At 41.6% G+C, this 15,271-nt stretch overlaps 1 protein-coding gene across 3 annotated transcripts in view; it reads left to right on the top strand.

Annotated features, from left to right (window-relative positions):
* LOC120945176 (ficolin-1-B-like) overlaps positions 1-15,271 on the top strand; it is a 64,967-nt gene that overhangs the window by 32,608 nt on the left and 17,088 nt on the right. For all 3 annotated transcript variants that reach the window (XM_040359101.1, XM_040359100.1, XM_040359099.1), the window contains 2 exons: positions 10,690-10,728; positions 13,351-13,478. In XM_040359101.1, coding sequence (XP_040215035.1) covers positions 10,690-10,728; positions 13,351-13,478 — 167 coding nt within the window. The remainder of the gene's footprint in view (positions 1-10,689; positions 10,729-13,350; positions 13,479-15,271) is intronic.

The following is a 15,271-nucleotide window of genomic DNA, read 5'->3' as shown; positions in this document are numbered from 1 at the left end:
TACAGTACAAAACAGATTATAGCGCACACATGCAAAAATGACATTTATCCTGCAAGGCTAGTTAAAAACACCTGAACATATTCAAAAATACGGGGGTTTGGTCACACTATATAGTCATATAGTGCTAAGCCCACTTACTGCGACAAAGTACCCCGAATTAGTGGGTCCTACCCTAGTAATAGAATGAAAGAACCTGGGTCTCAACCATGGGAGATATACTCCTCTATGTGGGAGAACTGAAGGGTTTCTTCCTATACACTGGTGGCCACTAATGTGAGGTAATGAAGAGGGGGAGGGGTGCTCCAGCCAAGAGACCTGGTCAGGGTCTATACAAAATACAAAAAGATACTTGGTGGGCACACCCTAAAAATGCTATACATCTAAGCTGGTGCTGCTATAAGACCAAATACAGTACAAAACAGATTATAGCGCACACATGCAAAAATGACATTTATCCTGCAAGGCTAGTTAAAAACACCTGAACATATTCAAAAATACGGGGGTTTGGTCACACTATATAGTCATATAGTGCTAAGCCCACTTACTGCGACAAAGTACCCCGAATTAGTGGGTCCTACCCTAGTAATAGAATGAAAGAACCTGGGTCTCAACCATGGGAGATATACTCCTCTATGTGGGAGAACTGAAGGGTTTCTTCCTATACACTGGTGGCCACTAATGTGAGGTAATGAAGAGGGGGAGGGGTGCTCCAGCCAAGAGACCTGGTCAGGGTCTATACAAAATACAAAAAGATACTTGGTGGGCACACCCTAAAAATGCTATACATCTAAGCTGGTGCTGCTATAAGACCAAATACAGTACAAAACAGATTATAGCGCACACATGCAAAAATGACATTTATCCTGCAAGGCTAGTTAAAAACACCTGAACATATTCAAAAATACGGGGGTTTGGTCACACTATATAGTCATATAGTGCTAAGCCCACTTACTGCGACAAAGTACCCCGAATTAGTGGGTCCTACCCTAGTAATAGAATGAAAGAACCTGGGTCTCAACCATGGGAGATATACTCCTCTATGTGGGAGAACTGAAGGGTTTCTTCCTATACACTGGTGGCCACTAATGTGAGGTAATGAAGAGGGGGAGGGGTGCTCCAGCCAAGAGACCTGGTCAGGGTCTATACAAAATACAAAAAGATACTTGGTGGGCACACCCTAAAAATGCTATACATCTAAGCTGGTGCTGCTATAAGACCAAATACAGTACAAAACAGATTATAGCGCACACATGCAAAAATGACATTTATCCTGCAAGGCTAGTTAAAAACACCTGAACATATTCAAAAATACGGGGGTTTGGTCACACTATATAGTCATATAGTGCTAAGCCCACTTACTGCGACAAAGTACCCCGAATTAGTGGGTCCTACCCTAGTAATAGAATGAAAGAACCTGGGTCTCAACCATGGGAGATATACTCCTCTATGTGGGAGAACTGAAGGGTTTCTTCCTATACACTGGTGGCCACTAATGTGAGGTAATGAAGAGGGGGAGGGGTGCTCCAGCCAAGAGACCTGGTCAGGGTCTATACAAAATACAAAAAGATACTTGGTGGGCACACCCTAAAAATGCTATACATCTAAGCTGGTGCTGCTATAAGACCAAATACAGTACAAAACAGATTATAGCGCACACATGCAAAAATGACATTTATCCTGCAAGGCTAGTTAAAAACACCTGAACATATTCAAAAATACGGGGGTTTGGTCACACTATATAGTCATATAGTGCTAAGCCCACTTACTGCGACAAAGTACCCCGAATTAGTGGGTCCTACCCTAGTAATAGAATGAAAGAACCTGGGTCTCAACCATGGGAGATATACTCCTCTATGTGGGAGAACTGAAGGGTTTCTTCCTATACACTGGTGGCCACTAATGTGAGGTAATGAAGAGGGGGAGGGGTGCTCCAGCCAAGAGACCTGGTCAGGGTCTATACAAAATACAAAAAGATACTTGGTGGGCACACCCTAAAAATGCTATACATCTAAGCTGGTGCTGCTATAAGACCAAATACAGTACAAAACAGATTATAGCGCACACATGCAAAAATGACATTTATCCTGCAAGGCTAGTTAAAAACACCTGAACATATTCAAAAATACGGGGGTTTGGTCACACTATATAGTCATATAGTGCTAAGCCCACTTACTGCGACAAAGTACCCCGAATTAGTGGGTCCTACCCTAGTAATAGAATGAAAGAACCTGGGTCTCAACCATGGGAGATATACTCCTCTATGTGGGAGAACTGAAGGGTTTCTTCCTATACACTGGTGGCCACTAATGTGAGGTAATGAAGAGGGGGAGGGGTGCTCCAGCCAAGAGACCTGGTCAGGGTCTATACAAAATACAAAAAGATACTTGGTGGGCACACCCTAAAAATGCTATACATCTAAGCTGGTGCTGCTATAAGACCAAATACAGTACAAAACAGATTATAGCGCACACATGCAAAAATGACATTTATCCTGCAAGGCTAGTTAAAAACACCTGAACATATTCAAAAATACGGGGGTTTGGTCACACTATATAGTCATATAGTGCTAAGCCCACTTACTGCGACAAAGTACCCCGAATTAGTGGGTCCTACCCTAGTAATAGAATGAAAGAACCTGGGTCTCAACCATGGGAGATATACTCCTCTATGTGGGAGAACTGAAGGGTTTCTTCCTATACACTGGTGGCCACTAATGTGAGGTAATGAAGAGGGGGAGGGGTGCTCCAGCCAAGAGACCTGGTCAGGGTCTATACAAAATACAAAAAGATACTTGGTGGGCACACCCTAAAAATGCTATACATCTAAGCTGGTGCTGCTATAAGACCAAATACAGTACAAAACAGATTATAGCGCACACATGCAAAAATGACATTTATCCTGCAAGGCTAGTTAAAAACACCTGAACATATTCAAAAATACGGGGGTTTGGTCACACTATATAGTCATATAGTGCTAAGCCCACTTACTGCGACAAAGTACCCCGAATTAGTGGGTCCTACCCTAGTAATAGAATGAAAGAACCTGGGTCTCAACCATGGGAGATATACTCCTCTATGTGGGAGAACTGAAGGGTTTCTTCCTATACACTGGTGGCCACTAATGTGAGGTAATGAAGAGGGGGAGGGGTGCTCCAGCCAAGAGACCTGGTCAGGGTCTATACAAAATACAAAAAGATACTTGGTGGGCACACCCTAAAAATGCTATACATCTAAGCTGGTGCTGCTATAAGACCAAATACAGTACAAAACAGATTATAGCGCACACATGCAAAAATGACATTTATCCTGCAAGGCTAGTTAAAAACACCTGAACATATTCAAAAATACGGGGGTTTGGTCACACTATATAGTCATATAGTGCTAAGCCCACTTACTGCGACAAAGTACCCCGAATTAGTGGGTCCTACCCTAGTAATAGAATGAAAGAACCTGGGTCTCAACCATGGGAGATATACTCCTCTATGTGGGAGAACTGAAGGGTTTCTTCCTATACACTGGTGGCCACTAATGTGAGGTAATGAAGAGGGGGAGGGGTGCTCCAGCCAAGAGACCTGGTCAGGGTCTATACAAAATACAAAAAGATACTTGGTGGGCACACCCTAAAAATGCTATACATCTAAGCTGGTGCTGCTATAAGACCAAATACAGTACAAAACAGATTATAGCGCACACATGCAAAAATGACATTTATCCTGCAAGGCTAGTTAAAAACACCTGAACATATTCAAAAATACGGGGGTTTGGTCACACTATATAGTCATATAGTGCTAAGCCCACTTACTGCGACAAAGTACCCCGAATTAGTGGGTCCTACCCTAGTAATAGAATGAAAGAACCTGGGTCTCAACCATGGGAGATATACTCCTCTATGTGGGAGAACTGAAGGGTTTCTTCCTATACACTGGTGGCCACTAATGTGAGGTAATGAAGAGGGGGAGGGGTGCTCCAGCCAAGAGACCTGGTCAGGGTCTATACAAAATACAAAAAGATACTTGGTGGGCACACCCTAAAAATGCTATACATCTAAGCTGGTGCTGCTATAAGACCAAATACAGTACAAAACAGATTATAGCGCACACATGCAAAAATGACATTTATCCTGCAAGGCTAGTTAAAAACACCTGAACATATTCAAAAATACGGGGGTTTGGTCACACTATATAGTCATATAGTGCTAAGCCCACTTACTGCGACAAAGTACCCCGAATTAGTGGGTCCTACCCTAGTAATAGAATGAAAGAACCTGGGTCTCAACCATGGGAGATATACTCCTCTATGTGGGAGAACTGAAGGGTTTCTTCCTATACACTGGTGGCCACTAATGTGAGGTAATGAAGAGGGGGAGGGGTGCTCCAGCCAAGAGACCTGGTCAGGGTCTATACAAAATACAAAAAGATACTTGGTGGGCACACCCTAAAAATGCTATACATCTAAGCTGGTGCTGCTATAAGACCAAATACAGTACAAAACAGATTATAGCGCACACATGCAAAAATGACATTTATCCTGCAAGGCTAGTTAAAAACACCTGAACATATTCAAAAATACGGGGGTTTGGTCACACTATATAGTCATATAGTGCTAAGCCCACTTACTGCGACAAAGTACCCCGAATTAGTGGGTCCTACCCTAGTAATAGAATGAAAGAACCTGGGTCTCAACCATGGGAGATATACTCCTCTATGTGGGAGAACTGAAGGGTTTCTTCCTATACACTGGTGGCCACTAATGTGAGGTAATGAAGAGGGGGAGGGGTGCTCCAGCCAAGAGACCTGGTCAGGGTCTATACAAAATACAAAAAGATACTTGGTGGGCACACCCTAAAAATGCTATACATCTAAGCTGGTGCTGCTATAAGACCAAATACAGTACAAAACAGATTATAGCGCACACATGCAAAAATGACATTTATCCTGCAAGGCTAGTTAAAAACACCTGAACATATTCAAAAATACGGGGGTTTGGTCACACTATATAGTCATATAGTGCTAAGCCCACTTACTGCGACAAAGTACCCCGAATTAGTGGGTCCTACCCTAGTAATAGAATGAAAGAACCTGGGTCTCAACCATGGGAGATATACTCCTCTATGTGGGAGAACTGAAGGGTTTCTTCCTATACACTGGTGGCCACTAATGTGAGGTAATGAAGAGGAGTATATCTCCCATGGTTGAGACCCAGGTTCTTTCATTCTATTACTAGGGTAGGACCCACTAATTCGGGGTACTTTGTCGCAGTAAGTGGGCTTAGCACTATATGACTATATAGTGTGACCAAACCCCCGTATTTTTGAATATGTTCAGGTGTTTTTAACTAGCCTTGCAGGATAAATGTCATTTTTGCATGTGTGCGCTATAATCTGTTTTGTACTGTATTTGGTCTTATAGCAGCACCAGCTTAGATGTATAGCATTTTTAGGGTGTGCCCACCAAGTATCTTTTTGTATTTTGTATAGACCCTGACCAGGTCTCTTGGCTGGAGCACCCCTCCCCCTCTTCATTACCTCACATTAGTGGCCACCAGTGTATAGGAAGAAACCCTTCAGTTCTCCCACATAGAGGAGTATATCTCCCATGGTTGAGACCCAGGTTCTTTCATTCTATTACTAGGGTAGGACCCACTAATTCGGGGTACTTTGTCGCAGTAAGTGGGCTTAGCACTATATGACTATATAGTGTGACCAAACCCCCGTATTTTTGAATATGTTCAGGTGTTTTTAACTAGCCTTGCAGGATAAATGTCATTTTTGCATGTGTGCGCTATAATCTGTTTTGTACTGTATTTGGTCTTATAGCAGCACCAGCTTAGATGTATAGCATTTTTAGGGTGTGCCCACCAAGTATCTTTTTGTATTTTGTATAGACCCTGACCAGGTCTCTTGGCTGGAGCACCCCTCCCCCTCTTCATTACCTCACATTAGTGGCCACCAGTGTATAGGAAGAAACCCTTCAGTTCTCCCACATAGAGGAGTATATCTCCCATGGTTGAGACCCAGGTTCTTTCATTCTATTACTAGGGTAGGACCCACTAATTCGGGGTACTTTGTCGCAGTAAGTGGGCTTAGCACTATATGACTATATAGTGTGACCAAACCCCCGTATTTTTGAATATGTTCAGGTGTTTTTAACTAGCCTTGCAGGATAAATGTCATTTTTGCATGTGTGCGCTATAATCTGTTTTGTACTGTATTTGGTCTTATAGCAGCACCAGCTTAGATGTATAGCATTTTTAGGGTGTGCCCACCAAGTATCTTTTTGTATTTTGTATAGACCCTGACCAGGTCTCTTGGCTGGAGCACCCCTCCCCCTCTTCATTACCTCACATTAGTGGCCACCAGTGTATAGGAAGAAACCCTTCAGTTCTCCCACATAGAGGAGTATATCTCCCATGGTTGAGACCCAGGTTCTTTCATTCTATTACTAGGGTAGGACCCACTAATTCGGGGTACTTTGTCGCAGTAAGTGGGCTTAGCACTATATGACTATATAGTGTGACCAAACCCCCGTATTTTTGAATATGTTCAGGTGTTTTTAACTAGCCTTGCAGGATAAATGTCATTTTTGCATGTGTGCGCTATAATCTGTTTTGTACTGTATTTGGTCTTATAGCAGCACCAGCTTAGATGTATAGCATTTTTAGGGTGTGCCCACCAAGTATCTTTTTGTATTTTGTATAGACCCTGACCAGGTCTCTTGGCTGGAGCACCCCTCCCCCTCTTCATTACCTCACATTAGTGGCCACCAGTGTATAGGAAGAAACCCTTCAGTTCTCCCACATAGAGGAGTATATCTCCCATGGTTGAGACCCAGGTTCTTTCATTCTATTACTAGGGTAGGACCCACTAATTCGGGGTACTTTGTCGCAGTAAGTGGGCTTAGCACTATATGACTATATAGTGTGACCAAACCCCCGTATTTTTGAATATGTTCAGGTGTTTTTAACTAGCCTTGCAGGATAAATGTCATTTTTGCATGTGTGCGCTATAATCTGTTTTGTACTGTATTTGGTCTTATAGCAGCACCAGCTTAGATGTATAGCATTTTTAGGGTGTGCCCACCAAGTATCTTTTTGTATTTTGTATAGACCCTGACCAGGTCTCTTGGCTGGAGCACCCCTCCCCCTCTTCATTACCTCACATTAGTGGCCACCAGTGTATAGGAAGAAACCCTTCAGTTCTCCCACATAGAGGAGTATATCTCCCATGGTTGAGACCCAGGTTCTTTCATTCTATTACTAGGGTAGGACCCACTAATTCGGGGTACTTTGTCGCAGTAAGTGGGCTTAGCACTATATGACTATATAGTGTGACCAAACCCCCGTATTTTTGAATATGTTCAGGTGTTTTTAACTAGCCTTGCAGGATAAATGTCATTTTTGCATGTGTGCGCTATAATCTGTTTTGTACTGTATTTGGTCTTATAGCAGCACCAGCTTAGATGTATAGCATTTTTAGGGTGTGCCCACCAAGTATCTTTTTGTATTTTGCCATTTAAATTAGGCGCGCTCCCGCGCCGGACCTACTGCGCATGCTCCGTTTCCTAAATCCCGCCGTGCTTTGCGCGCCGTGACGTCATTTTTTTGAACGGCGACGCGCGTAGCGTACTTCCGTATTCCCAGACGGCTTACGCAAATGACGTTAAATTTAGAATTTCGACGCGGGAACGACGGCCATACTTTAGACAGCAATACACTTGCTGACTAAAGTTAAGGCACCAAAAAAAAAGTGTAACTTTGCGACGGGAAACTAGACTAGCAGCGACGTAGTGAACGCGGAAAACCGTCGTGGATCCGCCGTAACTCCTAATTTGCATACCCGACGCTGGTTTACGACGCAAACTCCCCCCAACGGCGGCCGCGGTACTTCATCCTATTACTATTACACCTGTCGGATCTTAGGGATATCTATGCGCAACTGGTTCTATGAATCAGTCGCATAGATAGAAACAGGGATACGACGGCGTATCAGGAGAAATGCCGTTGTATCCCTTTTGTGAATCTGGCCCACTGATCCCCACCATACAGGGTTTTTAAATATTTTTTTTTTGCTTTGATAGATATCCCCCAGGGTTGTGCTCAGACCTCATATTATTTGTTTGACAGTCCCTTGACTAGTGGCATAGACAATTTTTTTTTAATCTGGGCTCCCATTGACTTTAATGTGGTTTGGATTTAAAGCGGGGGTTCACCCTAAAAACAATTTTCTAACATTACATTGAGCTCAGTCTCGACATTGACAGGATGCCGATTTTTTTTGCTGTACATACCTTGTATAGCTATTTTCTTTGCCGGCTTCCGGGTAGTGAATCCCGCGGGAGTGGGCTTTCCTATGCAGCAGTTAGTGATTGACGTGATAACAAAAACTACCCCTCCGTCGCATAATGAGCGAGTTGCCGAAAGAAGCCGAACGTCTAGTCGGTGCTATACGGCGCCTGCGCACCGACGTTCAGCTTCTTTCGGCAACTCGTGACGCTCCTTATGCGACAGGGGGAGTAGTTTTTGTCATCACGTCAATCACTAACTGCTGCATAGGAAGGCCCACTCCCGCGGGATTCACTACCCGGAAGCCGGCTAAGAAAATAGCTATACGAGGTATGTACAGCAAAAATAAATAAAACATCGGCATACTGTCAATGTCGAGACTGAGCTCAATGTAATGTTAGAAAATAGTTTTTAGGGTGAACCCCCGCTTTAATGTGGGTTCAGCCCTGCGACAGATCTTTCGCATTGACAGACATACACAGTAGCTCCTGATATTTGCACAGCGTGCCTACAGTTCAGTGGTCAGGCCATGATATCACAGGCTCACACGCTCATTGTACAGCCCTATTGGAAGAGGACTGAGTAATTACTGTACAATTACTGTATCCCTACAGAGAATTAAATTATTTTCATGGCTAAAAGATTCATCCCAACTGACCACGCAGTGTTTTTTATAGTTAAATCTTTCCTCCAACCCCTACAGCCACATGTATCAAACAAGCCAACACTTATTAATTCAGGAGAGCCCTGTATTCCAAATTCCCATCTGGGACTAGTAAAAGTATATCTCTAGACAAAGCCTTTCATTATTTTATTTTTTTATATTTTAAGGTTTCACCCTTTGAAGTTTTGATTGCTCTCTGTATGCCCATTGAGGGTATTCACCCCCTTGTCCTGGTGACCATGGTGAGGGGAAAGCCAACATTTTTGAGTTGGCCCCAGAACAAGAGGTGAGGGACAGCTGTCTAAAAAGGGAATTCCGTTTGACTTTGGGAGATTTAAACTGACTTCCTGTTGCGTCTCTGAGACAGGAAGTGAAGGGAAATTTCCACAATGGTACACAGACAGCAAAAATTACCCTTACCCTTCCCTACTCTATCCAAAACAAAAATAACGTGTTGGCTACATTCACTTTAAAGTGGTTGTAAATACTGAGGGCCAGATTCTCGTCCAGCGGCGTATCTTTGCGGCGGCGTAACGTATCCGATTTACGTTACGCCTCCCCAACTTAGACGGGCAAGTGCTGTATTCTCAAAGCACTTGCTTTGTAAGTTGCGGCGGCGTAGCGTAAATCGGCTGGCGTAAGCCCGCCCAATTCAAATTTGGAACAGGGGGGCGTGTTTTATGTAAATGTGCTGTGACTCGACGTGATTGACGTTTTTCACGAACGGCGCATGCGCCGTCCGTGGAAATCTCCCAGTGTGCATTGCTCCTAATACGCCGCAAGGACGTATTGGTTTTGACGTGAATGTAAATTACGTCCAGCCCTATTCACGGACGAGTTACGCAAACAACGTAAATTTTTTAAATTTTTGTCGCGGGAACGACGGCCATACTTAACATTGGTACGCCGCACTTAAGCCACCATATAGCAGGGGTAACTATACGCCGGGAAAAGCCTAACGTAAACGGCATAACTTTACTGCGTCGGCCGGGCGTACGTTCGGGAATTCGCGTATCTAGCTGATTTACATATTTTGACGCGTAAATCAGTGTACACGCCCCTAGCGGCCAGCGTAAAAATGCAGTTACGATCCGACGGCGTAAGAGACTTACGCCTGTCGGATCTAACAGATATCTATGCGTAACTGATTCTAAGAATCAGGCGCATAGATACGACGGCACAACGCAGAGATACGACGGCGTATCTGGAGATACGCCGTCGTATCTCCACTGAGAATCTGTCCCTGAATGTTTTTGCACAAAGGTAAAAAATCTTCATTGTGCAGCTCCCAGCCCCCCTAATACTTACCTGTGCCTAATCTTGATCCAGCGATGTGCACGTGAGCAGCTGCTCCTCTCCCAGCTCTATGTCTCCTCATTGACTCCTGTTCCTGTCAATCACAGCCAGTGAGGAGGGAGCCGAGGGCGGGGTTGAGATGCGCTCTGTGTGTCAATGGAAGCACAAAGCTGGCTTGGGAGCAGGCGATCACAAATTCCCCCATAGCAAGCGGCTTGCTATAGGAGCACTAGGTGGGGAGGAGACAAGAGCGCCAGCAGAGGACCCAAGAAAAGGAGGATCAGGGTTGCTCTGTGCAAAACCATTGCACAGGGCAGGTAAGTATAACCTGTTTGTTATTTAAAAAATAAATACAAATTGAGCCTTTAGTATCAATTTAAGTATTGAGAGGAGAGAGTAATATGCCACAAAGAACTCTGTACCCAACTCACTAAATTCTGTCTTAACTAGGAGAGAAAGGAGACAAGGGCACTCCAGACCGAGGCTATGGTGAGTCTTGAGAATATTATTCTGGGAGACTACAAACTGTTTGGTATTCTTATCTCCATGCATATATTGCTTCACTACAAGGGCCATCCTCACCATGTGGTAAGGTGATGATATTGCCACCGATGGCTTCTTCTAAAGTAAAAGGATAGAGTGGTCACCCTTGTCTGCTAGACATGTGCAGAATGAAAAAATATGTTTCGTTTTGTTTAGTTATTTACATAAATTTGTTTAGTTAAGTTTGTTTAATAATTTAATTTGTTTTTGGAATTATTTTTGTTTATTTAGGTTCGAATCAATCCATTATTTACATAAATTAGTTTAGTTAAAGTCGTTAAATTTATTAAAAAATCGAATTTGTTCTATTCGAAATTTGAAGTTTGAGAGATGGTATATTCTTTCTATTTCATTGTTTTTTCTATTCTATTCTTTCCTGTTCTATTCTTTTTTTCTATTCAAATTCAAATGTGTTCTATTTGAGTTTTGGAAGATGGTTATATTGTTATGTTCTTTCTATTCTATTCTATTGTTTTTTCTACTTTATTATTTTCTATGATTTAATTTTTAGTTCTTTTATATTCAATTTTTTCTATTCAAATTTAAATTTGTTCTATTCAAAATGTGAATCATGGAAGATGGTTACATTCTTTCTATTTTAATTTATTCTATTCTAGTGGTTTTCTCTTCTATTATTTTATTTTCTATTTAATTCTAATCTATTCTTTTCTATAATAGTTTATTTGAAATTCGAATTTCAGTAGGTTATATTCTTTCTATTTTATTCTGTTCTATTGTTTTTTTCTATTCTATTGTTTTTATTTCTATTTGGATTCAAAGTTATTCTATTTGAAATGAAAATTTTAGAAGATGGTTATATTCTTTCTATTTTATTCTATTTTTTTTCTGTTCTTTCATTTTCTATTATATTGTGTTCTGTTTTACTCTATTCTTTTATTTTCTATTCTTTTCCTTTATTTTTTATTTTATCACTTTTTTTATTTTCTATTCTATTTTTCTTCCATTCTTTTATTTTCTATTCTGTTCTGTTTTACTCTATTCTATCTATTTTATTTTCTATTCAAGGATTTTTCATTCTATTATATTATTTTCTATTCTATTCCTTTATTTTCTATTCTATGTTATTCTCTTCTGAAATTCAAATTTGAATTTGATTTGAAAACTATCTGAATTTTCATTTCATTATTTCTGATTTGTTTAAATTCGTTACTATTGTAATTCGGAAATGCAGATACATCGGTGGTTCTGGCAGTTTTTCAACTCCTAGTGTGCATGGACCCATAAAAATTTAAATGTAATTATGACAACAGACATGCAATGATTTGTGTCTTTTATATCTTCCTGAAGCTAAACCTTTAGGAGAGATGCAAAGTAAATTATAACCTGAGTCAAAATGTTATTACTCTCCGTGTCCCCGATAGAGAGAGTCGCCATCATTGTTTGTCCTGGTGATTGTCACTGGAACAGAAATTGCTCAGAAATCCAATGCTTTACAGTTTTTACCAGAACAAGCGGTGAGGGAAAAACATCCGAAGGGACACTCTGGGGACAACCGTATAAGAGAGGACTTCCTCTCACTTTAAAAATATTTACTTGTACTTCCTGTTATGCCTCCAAGACAGGAAATGAAGGGAAATCTCCCTGAGGAGACACATACAAAATAAAACAAAATAAGTAATGCAAGTTTTAGAAACTCCCCATTCCATACTTAACTATAGAAGCTTTGGCCCGGATTCACATACATCGGCGCATATTTATGCCAGCGTAGCATATGGAATATACGCTACGCCGACGCAGCGCAGAGAGGCAAGCACAGTATTCACAAAGCACTTGCTCCCACTTGCTCTCAAATCTACGCTGGGTTTCCTCGGCGTATTCCGGTGTAGGTGGAAGTGGGCGTGAGCCATGCTAATGAGGCTTGACCCCATGCAAATGATGGGCCAAGCGCCATAGAAGTACTTAAAACAAACGGCGCATGCGCCATCCCGTGGCCGCATCCCAGTGCGCATGCTCAGAATCACGTCGAAACAACTGCCTAAGATACGTCGAATCACTGCCTACGACGTGCACGTAACCTACGCCTAGCCATATTCATGTACTACGTAAACGACGTAAAATACGACGGCTGTGTTCCCTGGTCCATACCTTTGCATGGGTTGCGCCTCATATATGGGGAATAACTTTACGCCGGAAGTACGACTTACGCAAACCACGTATATTATGCGCAGGGCGCAAGTACGTTCGTGAATCGGCGTATATCTCCCTCATTTGCATATGTGCATAGAAAATCAATGGGAGCGGCAAATGCGCCCAGCGTAAATATGTGCCCACGATACGCCGGCGTAGACAAGTTACGTTGGTCGGATGAAGCCTATTTTCAAGCGTATCTAGTTTTGTGGGCATGGCACACAGATACAACGGTGCATATTTGCACTTACGCGGCGTATCTCAAAATACGTCGGCGTAAGTGCTTTGTGAATCTGTGCCTTTGTCTTTAGGTACTTTAATAAACTGCCCACTGTATATCAGGTATTGAAAAACTCTTCATTCTCTGTCTGCCTTTTCTTACCCTAAGCCACACTCACTCACATGATTGTATTTCTGTAGCTGCACGGAACTGCAAAGAACTGCTCAACTTGGGCACTATCTTCAGTGGCTGGTACACCATATATCCTGACGGAAAGAAATCACTAACCGTTTATTGTGACATGGATACAGAAGGAGGAGGATGGATAGTAAGTTTTTATATTGCAGAGATACCCTATTTGACAATCAACATGTATGAGGGACATTTATCAAGCAAATCTGGGACTAATTTAGACCCAAATCAGGCTGGTCTGTTAGTAAAGTCTTTCCTATGTTTTTTTTTTTGTGTAACCCCTATGCCTCTAATCCAACTAAAGAGAAGAAGAAAAGAAGGCACCTTCAGGTTAGGGACAAAGTAGCTTTAATTAACAATAGGTGACAACATCACCTAGCATCAACAAGCTGGAACCGTGAGACCATTGGGGGCGAGGCGAGGCGTGGAGCGCAGCGTGAGTCGTGGTGACGTCACAGGGACCTATGGCATGCGACGACATTTCGGAGCTGGCGCTGCGTATAGCTGGGCGTGCTCCTTTTTCAAGCATAAAGGACTAGCGGAGACTAGATGCCTATTTATAAACGATGGGGAGTTTGCCACCTAGTGGAGAAGAGCAGGAACTATTCCTATTCATTAACCTCACAGGAAGACATACCCATAGGACAACAAGGGAATGACTAAAAAATGTGTAAAAAAAAACGGGTAGATAATTTAAAAAGAAGGAAAAACTATAAAAATACAATATAGGTGACCATTAACTGGTTCCACTCAATCAACAATACATTTATCAAAATGCATAAAAAAATGGGAAATATAATAAAAACCAACTGATTATATTAAGGCTTGTTAAAAAGCCATAGTAATGGTAAGTCGGTATACGGATTAAGAGCTTAGAATATTATTACAAGTGTCACTGGTGCTAAAAAAATATATATACGAGTGAAGTAAAAAACGTATTGTACATAGAATGGACTTAAAAAAACAACAACACACGTAATTACGCATAATGTACGCATAAAAATATAGTTAATGAGTCTATTCACATCCACCATCTTGAATGTTTAAATCTAATAAGATGGACTAAATTGATGAGTTGATATCATATAGAAAGGTCCTAAGAATTATAGCTGGCTGGTATGTAAAACTTTATCCACTTACTTGGATGTAGACAAAATATACAAAATATACATACCACCCACCCAAAGGGGATAAGACATAATAAGAAAAACAAACAGAAAAACCTAAAACAAATAAAAGATAATATTTAAATAGAAGAAACGTGACAGATCATAATGTATTGGCTAGAATAGGGTTATAGAATTGTGCATACTTCTATCATTTCATTAAGGCCTCCAGGCGAGATAGTATCTAAGGTGTATATCCAATACGTCTCTCGTTCACACAGTTTAAAAAATCTTTCTGCCTCAGTGAGGTTTTTGGGCATCTGTTCGACTACCCATACTTGTAGGTCATCAGTGGACCCTTTTTGGAATTTGGAAAAGTGTTGGGAGACACAATATTTGTCTATACCTCCCTCAATCTTCCTACGATGCTGTTTGAACCTCTTTCTAAGGGGGCGGATGGTTCGATCCACATAAAGTAGTTGACAGGGGCAGCGAAGACAATAGACAACATGGTCGGAGAAGCAATTGTAAAAATCATTTATATGGTAAGTTTTTTCTTTTTCGGTAAATTTCTTTTGACCATGCTGAACAAAGCTACAAGTTTTGCATAAGGCCTTCTTGCATTGAAACTTGCCATGTAGAGGTATTAGGCATATTACTTGCCTAATATTAGAGGAACTCGGTTTTAGCTTACTAGGAGCTATTTTGTTTTTGATGTTGGGGGCTCTTCTGTATGTAATTTTAGGGAGATTGGGCAACACTGATTTTAAATGGACATCTTCTAAAAGAATTGGCCAGTGTTTTTTCAAAATGGATTCCAGTT

The sequence above is a fragment of the Rana temporaria genome, chromosome 7 (assembly GCF_905171775.1).
Source record: "Rana temporaria chromosome 7, aRanTem1.1, whole genome shotgun sequence".
Lineage (NCBI taxonomy): Eukaryota > Metazoa > Chordata > Amphibia > Anura > Ranidae > Rana > Rana temporaria.
The sequence above is the reverse complement of the archived record's forward strand: the minus strand, read 5'-3'. Positions and strand labels throughout refer to the sequence as shown.